At 39.7% G+C, this 18590-nt stretch overlaps 1 protein-coding gene across 7 annotated transcripts in view; it reads right to left on the bottom strand.

Moving 5' to 3' along the window:
* IPO11 (importin 11) overlaps positions 1 to 18590 on the bottom strand; it is a 297412-nt gene that overhangs the window by 72996 nt on the left and 205826 nt on the right. For all 7 annotated transcript variants that reach the window (XM_048851650.2, XM_048851646.2, XM_048851648.2 and 4 more), the window contains 2 exons: positions 15478 to 15591; positions 10262 to 10383 (listed from right to left, as the gene is read on the bottom strand). In XM_048851650.2, the coding sequence (XP_048707607.1) occupies positions 10262 to 10383; positions 15478 to 15591 (236 nt within the window). The remainder of the gene's footprint in view (positions 1 to 10261; positions 10384 to 15477; positions 15592 to 18590) is intronic.

The raw sequence follows: 18590 nt of genomic DNA, 5'->3' as shown, positions 1-18590 counted from the left end.
TGCAAATAGTATCACAATGATTTTATATTTTCTTACGTAGAATATACACCTAATTTATTTTAACCACCTACAATTACCCTGAAGCATGCCATATGATCAATTCAGCCACTAACTGTCACTTCTTTATCATGTTTTTTATTTATTCATTTAGCAAAATTTCCACTCTATTACTTTCAATATAAAGAGGGCAGGTATTAGACACATGGCTCAGATGTTACTTTTTCATTAGAATAGTACAAAAATGGGCAAAACACTACTACAAGCACAATAGAAATACAAAATGAACAGCTTTGTATTTCTTTTATTTATAAGAATTTATTTTAATTCATTTTCAAATTAGATGTTTACATAGCACTATGAAGCTGTAAAATTCTGCATGATTTCTGAGTATTTACATCTCGACAGATTCAATTTTAACTTTTAAAATGGTCCTCAATTCTACCGTTAGAACATCAAAAAACCCCACAAAAAACCAAACACCACAATAAAGATCAAAAGACTTCTAGAAGAAATACTTAAAGAACTAATGGTGATGTTAAGAATAATGAAAGCAGAAACGGAGTGCTGTTTCCATCTCTTTGCTTTCGAATGCAGAAAGACATGTTGCATGTTCACTCTTTAACAATTTGAAATTTAAAAAAAAAAACATTTTGGTGTAACTTTCCCATCTATGAAATTGCAATGATGGCTTTGAAGAGATAGAAATTGAATAAGGAATCACAATCACTAATACAAGAAACTGCATTTTGCTGAAATGCAAGTCCCTTTTAAAAGATGAACTTTGTCTAAAACAATTAATACTGGGTGCTAAAGTTGAAATGTCATAGTATAGAGGTGCCTTCAGACCACAAAGCAACAGAACAAAGAATTCTGAATCTGGAGGAAAGGCCTAGTCTCAAAGAGAACTTTAATCTTATGATGAAAGTGCAAGATGTCAAAAAAATTATGGCTTTGAAGACAAAGATGAATAATTTGGTTCAGAGAAATGTTTCTGAAAGAAATCTATATTTACAACTGGAACCAAAGGCATGCTTTTATGATTATCTGTCAATTTCTATGCAATTATCTTTGAAAAAACCTTAAAAAGATACGTAAAGAAACAAACAAGATATAATTTCCACATAAAAGAAAATTTAACTGAAGAAAACACATTATCTTTGTTTATATGAATAATATCAAATTGTATTGACAAAAACTCTCACAGTTGTATCAATGCATGTGTGTATTTTTGAAACCATCTCAATCACTCAAACAAGCTCCAAGCCTTTGTAGCTAAAACACAAACATCAAGATGAACAGATACCTAAGCGTGAAAGGAATATTTCATTCTTAACAGTAATATTTTAATCAGTAAATCTAACAAATGTAGAATCATGGATCAACTTAAACGTAGTGCACTATGGGGAGGGTGGAGGTGGAAAGGGGCAGTTTTAAATGGTTGAGCACCAAATAATTTTATTCCCAAATTAGTAAAAATATCTAGTCTAGAGAAACCAGAAATGGTAGGGCAGCTCTTAATTATTTTTTTTACCGGCAACTCAACACTGTGTCTCCCCCTATTTTAATCATAGGGGTTCCATCGACCTATCTACCACCTCTCAGGGAGGTGGATTACCTACACTGACAGGAGAATTCCTCCTGTTGATGTAGGTAGTGTCTAAGGTGAAGGACTATAGCAGTGCAGCTGCAGCGGTACCACTGTAGCATAACTAGTGTAGACAAGCCCTAAGTAACTGATTAAACCATTTTCTTTGATATCATAGGATTTAATTAAGGTTGTTTACTTTGGCCAATTAGATATTGTTTAGGTTATCGAGGATATATCAAACAGGACTCAGCTGTCCTTAAACAAAATTCTTTTGATCCATTTATAAATGGTTTTAGTTATTGGTGATATATTAAGACTAAATGCAAAATAATTTTGAGAAATAATACCTTGGTTTTAATTTACCAAGAGAAGAATGCTCCGGAGGCAGGTCTCTCTCAAAGTTGTAATCTCTGTTGAAAGCTCTCCATAGAGAGGAATACATAAGAGACTGTACCAGAATGGGCCAGAAACCATTGTTTATCGTTTGTGTTCTGTTTTGTGGTGTTTTATATGAGCCTTAGTCAGGAGGTGGGGCTATCAAGAAGGCCAGGGCTTTATAAAGCAGTGAGCAACTGACCAGGGAGCTTTGCAAACAGGGGCCACTAACAGGGAGTTTCAAGAGGGAGTTTGGAAGGGGAGTGAAAAGGGGGCGAGGTACACTTGCCATTCTTTAAAATCTTTAAACTAAACTACAATCAAAACTTCTTGATTTTAACAAAAACCCTATCATTAATCTAGGTAGCTGTAGGAGAGAATTCAGGCAGAAGCCCAGCAGTAGAGTAGGGGCTATCCTGTTTATCACACTCAGTGTAGCATGTATGATTACCTGCCCTGTGGGTGGGTGGTATATGTGTGCATTCAGTGCAAGGAGCTCCTGGCCCTCAGAGACCACTTACGGGCTTTGGAGGCCAGGGTGGCGGAACTGGAGGAGCTAAGGGAGGCAGAGAGGTATGTTGATGAAGCTTTCCGGGACACTGTAGATTTGTCCCACCTCCGGTCAGACAGCCCCTGAGCTGTTGAAGAGGATGAAAGGCCCAGAGAAGGAGAGCAGTCAACAGGAGCAGAGAGAAACCTTCCCATAGTTGGGACCCTCCCTTCCAGATGATGTTGGGGTATCCTCTCGCACTGAGGTTACCTCTCTGGGGGAGGGAACTCCAGTCACTAGGAAAAGGCAGGTGTTAGTAATGGGAGATTCGATCATTAGAAACATAGATAACTGGGTTTGTGATGACCAGGAGAACCGTATGGTGACTTCCCTGCCTGGTGCGAAGGTTGCGGATCTCTCGAGGCATCTAGATAGACTTATGTGTAGTGCTGGGGAGGAGTTGATGGTCGTGGTACATGTAGGTACCAATGACACAGGGAAGGGTAGGAGAGACATCCTGGAGGCCAAATTTAGGCTGCTAGGAAAGAGACTGAAATCCAGGACCTCTATGGTGGCATTCTCAGAAATGCTTCCAGTTCCATGTGCAACGGCATGTAGGCAGGCAGAGTTTCAGAGTCTCAATGACGATGATGAGACGACGGTGTAGAGAGGAGGGGTTTAGATTTATTAGGAACTGGGGAAACTTTTGGGAAAGGGGGAGCCTATACAGGAAGGATGGGCTCCACCTAAACCAAAGTGGATCCAGACTGCTGGCACTTAACATTAAAAAATTACAGAGCAGTTTTTAAACTAAGAGATGGGGGAAAGCTGATTGCTGCAGAGGAGCCTGTGGATTGGACAGAGACTTCTCTTAGAGGAGAGTCTATTGATAGAGATTGTCTAGGTTTTATTCAGGAGGAGGGGATGGAAGAGGATAAAGTATTGGCCAGATCAGATGAGAAACAGTCACATAAAAAAGAATCTGACACATCATAAAAGGGCAGACAAATAAACAGTGACAAGTTTTTAAAGTGCTTGTACACAAATGCTAGAAGTCTAAATAATAAGATGGGTGAACTAGAGTGCCTCATGTTAAAGGAGGATATTGATATAACTGGCATCACAGAAACCTGGTGGAGTGAGGACAATGAATGGGACACAATCATTTGGGGTACAAAATATATTGAAAGGACAGAACAGGTTGTGCAGGGAGTGGGGGGAGTGGCACTATATGTGAAAGAAAATGTAGAATCAAAGGAAATAAAAATCTTAAATGAATCCACATGTTCCATAGAATCTCTATGGATAGTAATTCCATGCTCTAATAGGAATATAACAGTAGGTATCTATTATTGACCACCTGACCAGGACAGTGATAGTGACGATGAAATGCTAAGGGAGATTATAGAGGCTATTAAAAATAGAGAACTCAATAATAGTGGGGGATTTCAGTTATCCCCATATTGACTGGGTACATGTCACCTCAGGATGAAATGCAGAGACAAAATTTCTCGATACTTTAAATGACTGCTTCTTGGCGCAGCTGGTACGGGAACCCACAAGGGGAGAGGCAACTCTCGATCTAGTCCTGAGTGGAGGGCAGGATCTGGTCCAAGAGGTAACTATAACAGGACCGCTTGGAAATAGTGACCATAATATAACATTTAACATTCCTGTAGTGGGAAGATCACCTCAACAGCCCAACACAGTGGCATTTAATTTCAGAAAGGGGAACTACGCAAAAATGAGGAGGTTAGTTAAACAGAAATTAAAAGGTACAGTGACTACAGTGAAATCCCTGCAAGCTGCATGGACACTTTTCAAAGACACCATAATAGAGGCTCAACTTAAATGTATACCCCAAATTAAAAAACACCATAAAAGAACTAAAAAAGAGCCACCATGGCTTAACAACTATGTAAAAGAAGCAGTGTTATATAAAAAGGTATAAAAAGGAATCTTTTAAAAAGTGGAAATCAAATCCTAGTGAGGTAAACAGAAAGGAGCATAAACACTGCCAAATTAAGTGTAAAAATGTAATAAGAAAAGCCAAAAAGGAGTTTGAAGAACAGCTAGCCAAAAACTCAAAAGATAATAACAAAATGTCTTTTCAGTACATTAGAAGCAGGAAGCCTGCTAAACAATCAGTGGGGCTTCTGGACAATCAAGATACTAAAGGAGCACTTAAAGACGATAAAGTCATTGCAAAGAAACTAAATGAATTCTTTGCTTCAGTCTTCATGACTGAGGATATTAGGGGGATTCCCCAACCTGAGCTGTCTTTTGTAGGTGACAAATCTGAGGAATTGTCCCAGACTGAAGTGTCACTAGAGGAGGTTTTGAAATTAATTGAGAAACTTAACAGTAACAAGTCATTGGGACCAGATGGCATTCACCCAAGAGTTCTGAAAGAATTCAAATGTGAAATTGCAGAACAATTAACTATGGTTTGTAACCTGTCCTTTAAATCAGCTTCTGTACCCAATGACTGGAAGATAGCTAATGTAACACCAATATTTAAAAAGGGCTTTAGAGGTGATCCCAGTAATTACAGACCGGTAAGTCTAACATCAGTCACAGGCAAATTATTTGAAATAATAATAAAGAATAAAATTGTCAGACACATAGAAGAACAAATTGTTGAGCAAAAGTCAACATGGTTTCTGTAAATGGAAATCATGTCTTACTAATCTATTAGAGTTCTCTGAAGGGATCAACACACATGTGGACAAGGGGATCCAGTGGACATAGTGTACTTAGATTTCCAGAAAGCCTTTGACAAGGTCCCTCACCAAAGGCTCTTATGTAAATTAAGTTGTCATGGGATAAGAGGGAAGATCCTTTCATGGACTGAGAACTGGTTAAAAGACAGGGAACAAAGGGTAGGAATAAACTGTAAATTTTCAGAATGGAAAGGGGTAACTAGGCTCTTACGTAAATTAAGTTGTCATCTGGATGGGAAGGAGGCAAAGTCTGCAGCAAGCACAACCAAAATGGTGACTTTAAATCTGCAGCTGCTAGTCTCTGTCAGATTAAAAGGGCCACAGACTAGAAGAGCATACTAGGAAAAACACACTAGGAAACGCATCTACAAAAAGCCAAAGCAAAACTAAGCAGTTCAGAAGGCAGAAAGGGGAAGGAAACAAAAGTCAGGCTGTTTTCACCATCTCTACTGTGCCATTCCTCTCCTTCAGTCCCTCCTCCTCATTCTGGATTAACCTGGTGCTCTCCACAGTAAGAAACACAAAGACAGATCAAACCCACCTTGTCACATGGCTGAAGCATCAAGTTAACTGAATGGGAAATCTTTAGGGGAAAAACTTACTCACTTTTTCTGTGTGTGCATGTGCTTGGATAACTCAAAAGAGTTTTGTTTAAAAATTTCCAACTTAACTTGTGCTTGAATGACTAATGAATTCGGAAGGCCTTTCTTTTAATGCAAGTTACAGACCTGTGTACTGAGTACATGAAGTATAAGTTCCTGGAACTGCAGAAGATGTACAGGACCATAATCTTCAATAGTGGCAGGGCAGTTATTTGATCGGTGATTTTCATAGCCCAACTGATTCTCTTTGAGAGGGTATTTTGGACCTGGCAATCTTACTAGGTGTCATATAGGAAAATTGTGAAATTTTATGATGATCTGATTTTGTACATGTGACATAAATTAAATAAATATGCTTGCTAACGGCTGAAGTTTTACTCAAGGATAGAATTCCTCAGCATCTTTTTCTTGCAACAATGACTTGGAAACCGCACAAAAAGAACTTGTAATTTGCTCACTACATTTATAAGATTTTAAAGTTAATGGTGTAATAAACTCAAATGTTATAGCTAGTATATCCTGAAATGAATACATTATGGGAATCACAAATATGTAATTGCAGAAAGTTGAAAGAGCATTGCTTGCTGGCATGAATACTGTGTGCCTCACCACATTAATATCATCCTGCAAGCCCATCCTTACTTGAATGAATAATCCTATTGATTTAAATGGTGTTATTCATATGACTAAGGCTTTTCAGGTATAGGCCCAATATTTTCAAGTTAAGTAGGGCTGGTCCCCATTAGTATTTGGAAGGAATACTTCTAGGGGAAAACAAGACTATGTGCAAACCACATATACTTTCCATACCATAATGTTGCAACTAGGTCTCAGGTAAGGTAAACAACTGAAAATGAAAATGTTAACTTAAGAAGTAGCCCAACTTTTGGAGATGGAGAGAAAAAAAATGGGAAAGTATTCCCCAAAAATAAAGAGCATCCTTCACTTGAGGTTTACTCAGATTCTTTTATATTTTGTGCAATTTTCCCATCTTCAATAACAAGCAGCTTAATAGTTTTCAAAAATACGCTTAAGTTCATCTGTCCCATGGTCACAAACAATACTATAGTCTGGAATCCTCATCATTTAATCAGACTATACATTTTTTCCCCCTTTTAGATAACGCACCTCTTCTCCTCAAACAACATTCAGCACAGAACATGTTATTGTGTATAAAACCCACATACTGTCAACACACAATCAGTATGATATAATGTAAAACACGCATTTCAAAAATACATTTTGTCTGTCTTCAGTTATATGAAGACCCAACATTAAATGATCATATAACGAAAAGCACATTTTATAGTAAACCATCACACCTGTGACAGGCAAGGTCAGCTGAAAGGGACTACACTGTGTTGATATGTACTACTGCACTCATATCTCTTTTTCTGAATGTTGGATCTGAAGAGAAGTTTGAGTCAGCATCTTAATGCCTATGGAAAATGTACCAAGTCAGACTAAGAAATGTTACTACAACTGAAACAGAACTACCATATGTTCAAGAAGGCCTCTGGCAGAGTGTGAGCTCACAGCAAGGAGTGAAATGACCCCCTTTAGCCTAATAACATTGCTTGATGCAAGATTGTATCCCATTAGCTAAGGATGACTGACTTTTTGGCAATTCTTAAGACATTAGATTACACATAAGGGAATCAGATTTCTTGAGTTCTGCTGAAAGACAAAACTTTAAAGCTCTAAGTAAATCCAATGAATGTCAACTTTATGACATTTCATTTCAATTGAAATTATCACTGTTGGAATTCATAGTTATCATATATATATATATATATATATCATATATATATATATGATAACTATGAATTCCAACAGTGATAATTTCAATGCCAGCTATTACACTGTTCATCATTTTAGCAAAAAAACAGAACAAAAAACCCCATCCAGTGTATGTACTTATCTATCACTGGTGGATGTAGTAGGGCACACTGAGGAAGGGGCAATGATGTAGCTGGTTGCTAGTGTGGTCTTCAGGGGGAGGAATTCACGTTTTTCCATTTTTTTGTTCATTAACAATATATTAGATATTCAACACCCCATCCCTCCCTAAAGATAAATCAACTATGTCCTGCTCATCAAAGGAGAATGGAAGAGGAAGAACATTCACTCCCTAATGGCAAAAGCTTTGCACACCTAACAGATGTTCAAACCTTAAATAATCTCCCAACTCCTACCTGATGCTGAAAGTCCAAATGCTCCCTAACCAGCTGCCAAAATCTCCAGCTTTCCACATAGCAACTTCTATACAACTACATGTTGTAAATGCACATTCTTTGGCACTAGCCCAGTATCCTATCTTTGGACAGTGGCCAGTGCCAGATGCTTCAGAGGGAGTGAACAGAACGGAGATTGAGAGATCCGTCCTGTTGTCCAGGATCCATATTGTGGTATGTAACCCATCACTTAAATCAGCTTCTGTATCAGATGACTGGAGGATAGCTAATGTGATAATTTTTTTTAAAAGACTCCAGAGGCGATCCTAGCAATTAGAAGCCGGTAAGCCTAACTTTTGTACCAGGCAAACTGGTTGAAACTATAGAAAAGAACAGAATTATAAGACACGTAGATTAATGCGATATGTTGGGGAAGAGTCAACATGGCTTTTGTAAAGGGAAATCATGCTGCACCAGTCTATCTGATTTCTTTGAGTGGGGTCAACAAACATGTAGACAAGGGTGATCTGGTGAATATAGTGTACTTGGACTTTCAGAAAGCCTTTGACAAGGTCTCTCACCAAAGGCTCTTAACCAGACCAAGAAGTCATGGGATAAGAGGGAAGATCAGGAACTGGTTAAAAGACAGGAAACAACGGGCAGGAACAAATGGTCAGTTTTCAGAATGGAGAGCGATAAACACTGGTGTCCTCCAGGGATCTGTACTGGGACCAGTGCTGTTCAACATATTCAAAAATGATTTGGAAAAAGGGGTAAACAGTGAGGTGGCAAAGTCTGCAGACGATACAAAATTACTTAAACTAGTAAAGTCCAAAGCAGCCTGCGAAGACTTAAAAAAGGGATCTCACAAAACTGGGTGACTGGGCAATAAAATGGCAGAGGAAATTCAGTGTTGATAAAGGTAAAGTAATGGGAAAATATTGGAAAACACAATCCTAACTATACATACAAAATGATGGGGGTCTAAATTAACTGTTACCATTCAAGAAAGAGATCTTGGACCCACTGTGGTTAGTTCTCTGAGAACATCCACTCACTCTACAGCAGCAGCAGACAAAAAAGCTTAGCAGAATGTTAGGAACCATTAGGAAAGATGTAATAAGACAGTAAATATTATTATGTCACTATATAAATCCATGGAATGCCCACACCTTGAATACTACATGTAGTTCTGGTCTCCCCATCTCAAAAAGAAGATATATAAAAAATGGAAAAAATACAGAGAAGGGCAACAAAAATGATTAGGGGTATGGAACAGCTTCCACATGATAAGAGATTAAATAGACTGGGACTGTTCATTTTAGAAAATAGACAACCGAGTGAGAATATGATCGCAGTCTATAAAATCATGAATGGTGTGGAGAAAGTGAATAAGGAAGTGTTATTTACCCCTTCACATAACACAAGAACCAGGTGGTCACCCAATGAAATTAATAGGCAGCAGGTTTAAAAGAAACCTAAGGAAGTCAACATACAGTCAACCAGAGGAACTCATTGCCAGAGGATGTTGTGAAGGCCAAAAGTATAACTGAGTTCAAAAAAGAATTAGGGTGGTAATAACTACAAACCTTGGATGGAGGGGCACAGTTGTTATTCTCTATATACAGGAATAGCTGAATCAGATTTGGACCCATGTTCTCAAACTGAGTCCTAGGCTCAGAGTCCATGGAAGATCATGTGGTGGTGGCGGCAATGCCTCCATACACACAGACAAAGCTTATTTAGAATGCCTTATTTCTCCATGATAGGTCCCAAGAGTAAAAAGAGTAAAATAAAATAAGCTGCACCTATTGGGTTCACATACATCTACACATGCAGCTTTCCTCCCCCCCCATTGTCATGTTGAAAAAGATCCTATAGCAGACAGATCTGCTCTGATATGAAATAAGACCAAACAAAAACTGTCCTCACAAGGGAACATCAAAACCCTAACGAGCAGATTGATCCAACTACTTAAATGTGGAAGAGAGAAGCAGCAACTCTTTAGTTTTAAACTGGGGGGAACCTGAAGCACAATTATCTACTTCATATATTCAATATGTTCAAGTAATGCTGTCCAGGAGAGAAGCAGACAAATTATAGTAGCTATGCAGAACTAAAAAAGAGAAGAATTATTTCATACTATTTTATATTAAGCTTTTTCATTTCTTTGGTCACTAACAACAGATACAGCAAAATTATTTATCAATATATTCTTCTTAAAATGTTTAAAAATCATCAGGCAAGTTCTTTTTAATTTGTTTTAATATTAGTGATAAACAGAGTGATATCTATTAAATTTTGCTTACCTATTGTCTGATGGCAGAAGTGAAAGTAATGCCAAAGCTGAAAGCTTTCTTCTTTCTGGCTGGGTAATATTATCCATGCGGTCAACCCACATTTCAATCATGTTACCAAGAAGCTGGTCCAACTGCAAAAACAATCCCCGCCAAAATATTACATATAGTCTACAAATGCAGTGTTAAACTCTTGATGTAGGAAAGTATTTCCCTGTATGTGAATATATGTAAAAGTGAGACTTGTTTCACATAATCTGAATGTGTATATTTCAGTATATTAGAAATTCAATTATTTTAATTTTGCTCTTAATTTAGATCATCTAATCTGACTTCCTGTATAAAGCAGGCCATTTAATTTCTCTCACTTACCCCTGTTTTGAGCCTAATAACTTGAGGTTGACCAAGCATATCTTCCAGAAAGGCATCCAGTCTTGATTCCAAGACTTCAAGATATAGAAAAACCACCACTTCCTTTGGTCGTTTGTTCTAGTGATTAATTACCTTACTGTGAAAAATCTTTGCCTTAATTCTAATTTGAATTGGTCTTGACTTCAATTTCCAGCCATTGGTTCAGTTCTTGTTATACCTTTCTCATCTAAATTAAATGACCCTTTAGTATCCAGTATTTTCTCCCATTTAATTCAAACTAAAAAGATTGAACTCTAAGTCACTCACTGTAAGGCATACTCTTGGGCCTTGGTATTATTTTTGTGGCTCTTTTCTGAACTCTCTCCAATTTTTCAATATCCCTTTTAAAATGTGGACACCAGAATCAGACAGTATTCTAGTACTGGTCTCAGTAACACCATATACAGAAGTAAAATCACCTCCCCACTCCTACTCAGAATCTATATTATGAAGTTTCAGATTAATCTGTGTGAATTCATGCTTTTCAATTAATAATTAACTCACTGCACAGAAACAGCATTTTGGATGCTAGGTAAGTGCACTATATTTTCACCCTCTGAGCAATGGTTTCATGGTAAATTTATACTATAGTACATTGTAAGCAAATCAAGAATGATTAAATTCTTAAACTAGAAAAGAGTATGCATTTTCAGTTGTAGAGTAAATAGTTATGTTGAACACAACTGTTGGGCAGTATATTTAAAGAAGGAAAGTGCATCCTCTACTTTCATGTTGCTTTCTTACAGTTCCTTGGAATGTTAATTCCACCCAGGTATGTGATTGCCTTTCAAATGAGTGACCTGGATGGTGTGGGCGCGCGTGCATATATTTTCTTTTTGTTTTGTTATAAACACATTTCCTTAACAATCTGAGGTGATCATGTGATTCAACCTCAGAGCTAGCATACACGTTTATCTTCAAGAATCAGAGTCACTGCTGACACTAAAAGGCAGATTCCTATTGAAGTCAATGAAAAAAAACTCCCATTAACTTCAACAGAAGCAGGATCAGTAGACCGAGAGAGAACTAGCACAAGCTGGCAGGCCAGAAGGGAAAAAAAGGGAGGTGAGAGATAGACAAAGAGAATGAATCAATTGATGGAGAAGCCCAGATGCGAATCTGAGTGCAATATAAGCAAGAAAAGCCCAAGTGAAGACTGAAGGGACATGATGACTTCAGTGGATGAAGGTCAAGCTGTGTGGGGGTGTGTGTGTGTGTGTGGGAGGGGGAGATATTTGGCCTTGTAATCCAATGGCTATGAACTGAGACAGAGGAAGAAAATAAGTCCAAATCTCAAAGAGCACCCTGGGGAGGATGTACAGTCTGAAGTGAATTGTATGTCAGTGGTCTGGCTATTGCAGGCAGGGGAGATGGGGAGGCGCCGAGTCATCACCCACGCCAGCCCCCACTCAGCCAGGGCCACCTCCTGCCTGCGTTGGGTGGTTGCAGCTCCCAGCCTTGGCTACGCAGGGAAGTCCCTCCTGACCAAGGACAGGACAAGGAGTAATGGTCTCAAGTTGCAGTGGGGGAGGTTTAGGTTGGATATTAGGAAAAACTTTTTCACTACGAGGGTGGTGAAACACTGGAATGCGTTACCTAGGGAGGTGGTAGAATCTCCTTCCTTAGAAGTTTTTAAGGTCAGGCTTGACAAAGCCCTGGCTGGGATGATTTAATTGGGGATTGGTCCTGCTTTGAGCAGGGGGTTGGACTAGATGGCCTCCTGAGGTCCCTTCCAACCCCGATATTCTATGATTCAAGGCAGGGGGAGTTGGAGGGGGAAAGCAGCAAGCGACAGGGGGAGGGGGTGAGAGGAGTGGATGGGGGCAGGGCTTTGCGGGGAAGAAGCAGGGTGGGACCTGAGGAAGAGGCAGGGCTTTGGGGAAAGGGATAGCTCAGTGGTTTGAGCATTGACCTATTAAACCCAGGGTTGTGAGTTCAATCCTTGAGGGGGCCATTTAGGGGTCTGGGGCAAAAATTGGGGATTGGTCCTGCTTTGAGCAGGGAGTTGGACTAGATGACCTCCTGAGGTCCCTTCCAACCCTGATAGTCTATGATTCTATGAAATAGGCATGGCATAGGCGGGGCTTTGGGGGAACAGGCGGGCAGGGTAGGGTTTGGGGGGAATAAGTGGGGCAGGGGAGGTTCTGGCACTCCTGCTGGAGTGTCTGTTTTTTAAATATTACCAAGTTTGCAACCCTACCACCAAGGACCCTACTACAGAGGATTTCAGTGGTGCATATATTGGTGATGTGGCAGCCCTAACCTTTCTTATTGTTGTGTGGGCTTTTGGTAGCACGCTACAGAGTAAGAGTTGGGAGTAATACTGATTGAGATTGCCTTTTCCTCAGTTTTTTAGGCTACGCCTGCTGGGTGAATTGGCATCATGAGTTTGGGGGAGGCCAGGTACAATGATAAAGGGTAACTGACTACTAAATCTGAAAGACTGTCCTTTTCTCTGCACTTATCTGACCTGACAGCCAGTGGACAGAACATCTAAATTTGTAGATTGAATAGTTTAAGGGAGTGAGATTCACCATCGTGTTTGACACCACCTTCTGTAAACCCAGTTTCTAATATCACAAAACTGGGCTTTAGGTTTTGTGAATGGAGAGAGAGGATGCAATCAGAGAACATAACCACCAATCAGGAATGGATCAATTTTGAAAAACATACAGCATTGCCAACATGCTTTGACCCCCCCTCCCTAATATGTAATTTTTCTTTCTCCACTTTATATCTCCTATTTCTTCTTTTCTCTGCTTGCTTTCTGTCTAAAAAGAGTCTAGCTTAGCCGGCAAAGAGACATCTACCTTTTGTAACATTACTGAGTCTGACCAGAAAGGCAAACTAAAAGCAATGCATTAAACAGACTGACACTAATTGTTTGATAGGTCACAGAATGGCTAAGACGACCAGGAGCTATGTCATAGTTTCCCAGCAGCTAGTTTGCAAGTGAAAAAGATACAGGAAGAATGGGATCTCTTATCCCAGACACAGTCCTGGTTATTGCTGATGTATGCCAGTACATTTGAAGCTAGTGGCATCTGCGGCAGTTCATCCTGGCAACATGGGTTAGATTTTCCTCCAAAGAGTTAAATTGATGGGAAGGGTGGCTGCTGCTCTTAATCTTTCAGTGTTCAAGAGTTGGGGAAATAACCCTTTGTGACACACTGTACCTCAGAATGACACTCTGTAACCCCCATATTCATTATTCATATATAGTTGTGATATTTCATATAAAACATGCCATGTAAGGTACCATATGAAAGTCATGATCTGCTGAAACCCGTTGTTCTAGCCAAACGTGCGTATCATTAGTGTGCTATGGTTGTTACTGAAATGTGCTGTCACTTTGCTAGTGACACACAAAGAATCCCTGCCCAGGTGGGTGCTGACCACTCATTAATCAACTGTGTGACTCAACTATGCAAGCACCACACAAAGGGAACTGATCATTCCCAGTGACTTAGGGCTCGTCTACACTGGCACTTTACAGTGCTGCAACTTTCTTGGTCAGGGGTGTGAGAAAACACCCCCCTGAGCACTGGACGTTTCAGTGCTATAACATACCAGTATAGACAGTGCACCAGCGCTGGGAGCCGCGCTCCCAGCGCTGGGAGCTACACCCCTTGTGGAGGTGGGGTTTTTTTTTAGAGCGCAGGTGCTGTGCCGCAACTACACAAGCCAGTGTGGACAAGCCCTCAGCAAAGCCCACCAGGACATGCCTGGGCTAGTATCTGCTAGAATGCCAGGCACAAGGGTATAAAATAAAGGACAATTGCAGCAGGCAAGGGCCTTTCTCCTCTATCACCTACACTGGAAACAACCAGGACGCCAAGAAGACAAAGATCATCTGAGGAGACTGGTCCAGACTTCAGGAGGAAAGTCTGTACATTAAGGACTGGAACATCCAATGTGGTGAGAATACTGCTTGATTCAAATCCTGTTTAGTTTATAGAATATACATTGGGCGCTTATTTTTATTTTATTTGGTGACCATCTCTGTCCTTTTATGCCTACCACTTATAACCACTTAAAATCTATTTTTCTGTAGTTAATAAAACTGTTTTATATTTTACCTAAAACAGTGTGTTTTGCTTGAAGTACTTTGGAAACCTCAGCTCAGGAACAAAAGCTGGTACATGTCTTCTCCACATTAAGGGAGGGGCAGACTGGGTTATAAACTTACACTGGTCAGGCTTCTGATCGGGGCAGGGCGGTACAGCTATGAGGTCCTAGGCTGGGGAGCTGTGGGGAATTGGCAAGAACCTCTCTGTTGTTGGTCCATGAGCAGCATTCATGTAACTCCCTGTCTGTGGATGTCTATATAAGTGCAGTACCTGGAAAAGTTTGCAGCTTGTCACAATATCACAATGTGAGAGGGAGTCCAGGTTGGTAAACCAAAGGGCCCAGCAGTACCCCAGTTCCAGGTTTCACCACGGGGAACCCCTCACACCCTTCCCTGCAAATTAGACATCAGTCTGACTTCTCTTAAAAGGGATGAGTTCTCAGAAATGCCCAGGCCTGATGGTTGCCTTGTCTAGTGGTCTACACAGGGTTGTGAGCAGTCCTTGGAATTCACAACAGGAAAATATTTCACAGACATTTCAAAATGTTTTAAAACAAACTTTCTTGGAGAGTGGGAGAAGATAGAAGGGGAAAACAGAATGACCTTTTATTTCCACTTGCACATTTGGGGTACGTCAACCAATAAAGTGTGAGAGTAACTTTACTCTTGTGAATAATAGCACTTGGTGTGCATAGGATCAAGCCTTTCATAAACAGTTCATTTGAAATGCCAAGACAAATCCTCTTACCTCTTGACCACACTCACATGCCATCTGGCTCAGAAGCAGTGAAAAAAAACTTGCATTTTGTAGCAGAACTCTACCTATGACTCCCAAGTAAGTAGACATCACCACTGGATATCTCTGAAACAAAAGTAAAGAAAACAGAAGATTTTTATTTTAATGTAGAAAAAATACATACTACACTACAGAAATACCAAAACAGTATAGGGAATATAGGGAGAATGCTTGCATGCATTCCCTTTCTTGATGCTTTACCTTCCTTTACCAAATCAGGAATTATTGACGTGTACTACAGAAGCCACCAGAGATACAGTATTGACCTACCATTACCACAAAGGTAGCTCCTATTCTACCAATCTGGACAAACTATTGTAATGTTAGATTCTATACCACTGAGTAGTAAATGCTGTCAGATGCTAACTTTCAAGGTACTGTACAGTTTAGACTAATTGCATCTTACACTATGAAGCATGTATTGTACTGGTAACATGGCATTCTGTTAGCAAATGCAAATTTGGAATGTATTTTTGTAAAATGAGTATTTATTAATTATATCTAGAACTGTTTAATATCTCTTAAAATATTGTTACAGTTCTCTTTGATAGCTTTTGGCAAGTCTATACAGTGGCTAATTTGCTAGTCTCCCAAAATTCAGTTTATATTTTTAAGATGTGCCTTAGCTAGTTACAATAATGGCCTTAGTATTCAGAAGCTCACAGGATTGTTGTAAGATATTTGTATCAGTTAATATTGTTCAATTCAGGAGATATCAATGGTATTTCTGGTATTGACTCTTGCATCTAGCAAGTTATAAACAAATATTTTACAATATTTTGTACTTGAAAAATGAAAAAGCAGATACCCCACAATGATATCTGAGATTTTTTAGACATGGGCAAGTGAATTTATTATAATTATGAGAGAGAAAACATCTTTCATATCCACATCCAGTTTTTTTCTGTATATTTTGTCTTGTGCATCTTTTAGATTATATTTTCTTCTGGGCAGAGACTGTCTTTATTTTTGTGTTTTGTAAACCAACAAGCATATTACTGTCTCTAAATAAATACATAAAAAGAGGTTATTTAGCTTACAGTAATAGATGTTCTTGACGTGTTGTTTATATGTTTTCCACTCTTGGGTGTTTGCATGGCCCCAGCACCAGTGAGTTGAATTGTTTTCTCCAGCTTGCGCCCTAGCTACACTTATATACCCTCACAAGGGGAAAGCAAAACAGGTGGGGCCAACTATCTCTCAATTGTTACAGATTTCAGTGTTGTAGAAAAGGAGGGAAGATAGTGGAATATATATAGACAACACATCTTCAAGTGATTGCCTATACGGCTGTTGTCTAAACTGGCCATCAGTAAGTTTAGGCTTGAAATTAGACAAAGGTTTCTAATCAGAGGAGTGAAGTTCCAGAACAGCCTTCCAAGGGGAGCAGTGGAGGCAAAAAACCTAATTTGTTTTAAGAGTGAGCTTGATAAGTTTATGGAGCATGCCTATAATGGCATAGGGCCCATCTGAAACTATTAGCAAATATCTCCAACAGTTGGAGATGGGACATTAGATGGGGACGGCTCAGTTACTACAGAGAATTGTTGTCTGGCTGGTGGGTCTTGCCCACATGCTCAGGATCTAACTGATCGCCATATTTGGGATCAGGCAGGAATTTTTCCTCAACTCAGACTGGCAGAGACCCTGGGGTTTTTTACCTCCTCTACAGCATGGGGCATGATTCACTTGCTGGTTTGTACTAGAGTAAATGGTGGATTTTCTATAACTTTGAAGTATTTAAATCAAGATTTGAGGGCTCCAGTAACTCAGCCAGAGGTTACGGGCATATTATATGTGTGGATGAGGTTCTGTAGCCTGCAACATGCAGGTCACTTTAGATTATCATTATGGTCCCTTCTGGCCTTAGAATATACGTAGACTCCCATGCAAGGATGTCGGAAATCCGAATCTTAAGTAACTAAAGGCTGAAAAACTGACATGCCAAAAGACGTGCCAGCTCTGGAAACCTTCCCTATTCATAGTGCTATTGCATACTGTTTAGTAAATGTATGGATGGAACTCTATGTGGCAGCTCTACAAATTCTGGCAATAGGAACATTTCTAAAGAAAGCCACTGAAGTAGCCTGACCTCTAGCAGAGATAGATTTTATATGAACAGAAGCATCCTGTTTAGCCATTTAACAGAGATTGAAACCACCCACAATCCAGTTCGATAATCTTTGGGAAGAAATTACCTTCCCTTTTACTTCTTTGGCATAGGTTACAAATCATTGAGATGTCTCTAAATGAACTGGGGTTCTAAATAAAAGATAACACCCTAACCATGTCTAGTATGTGTAGTTTTCTTTCTCCATCATTCATATGGGGGTTTGGAAAAAATACAGGCAAATGAATAGTTTGATTAATATTAAAATTAGAAAAAATTAAGAATGAAACTAGAATAAGGCCTAGGGCCATGTCTACCCTTACAAGCTCACAGCGACAAAGCTGTACCAATACACCCTCGAGCAACAAAATTTTTGCTGACATGGCCTAAGTGAGACCTGATCTTTATGAAAAGTCTTCCACTCTGTGTGCAGACATAAGGGTACCCAAAAACTATGTTTGCACAGATAGATGTTGAAAAGAATACATGGCTAATGGTTTGAATGGAGCTAATATAGACCAGCTAATACAATATTCAAATCTCACAAGGGAAGTGATTCTCTAACCAGAAAGGAATAGCTGCAACTAAACCCTTCCAAAACCTAGAAATGGTGGGATATGAAAATATTTTGTAATTTTGAATTTGTGGATGGTAAGCAAATGCAGATGCTAGAGGTACTTTTATTGAGCTATTAGGGAAACCACATTTTTTAATGAAAGCAAGCAGTCCAACATATATAGCAGGGGTGGGCAAACTGATCTGGCCCCTTAGAGCTTTGGATCCCGCCTGTGGGATTGCCCCCCCAGCTGCAGGCCCCGCACCACTCTCAGAAGCAGCTGGCACCATGTCCCTGCAGCCCGGGGGCGGGGCGGGGGAGACAGCTCCGTGCGTTGCTCTTGCCTCCAGGCACCACCTCCCGCAGCTCCCATTGGCCAGGAACGGGGAACCGCGGCCA

This window comes from Caretta caretta, chromosome 5 (genome assembly GCF_965140235.1).
Source record: "Caretta caretta isolate rCarCar2 chromosome 5, rCarCar1.hap1, whole genome shotgun sequence".
Lineage (NCBI taxonomy): Eukaryota > Metazoa > Chordata > Testudines > Cheloniidae > Caretta > Caretta caretta.
The sequence above is the reverse complement of the archived record's forward strand: the minus strand, read 5'-3'. Positions and strand labels throughout refer to the sequence as shown.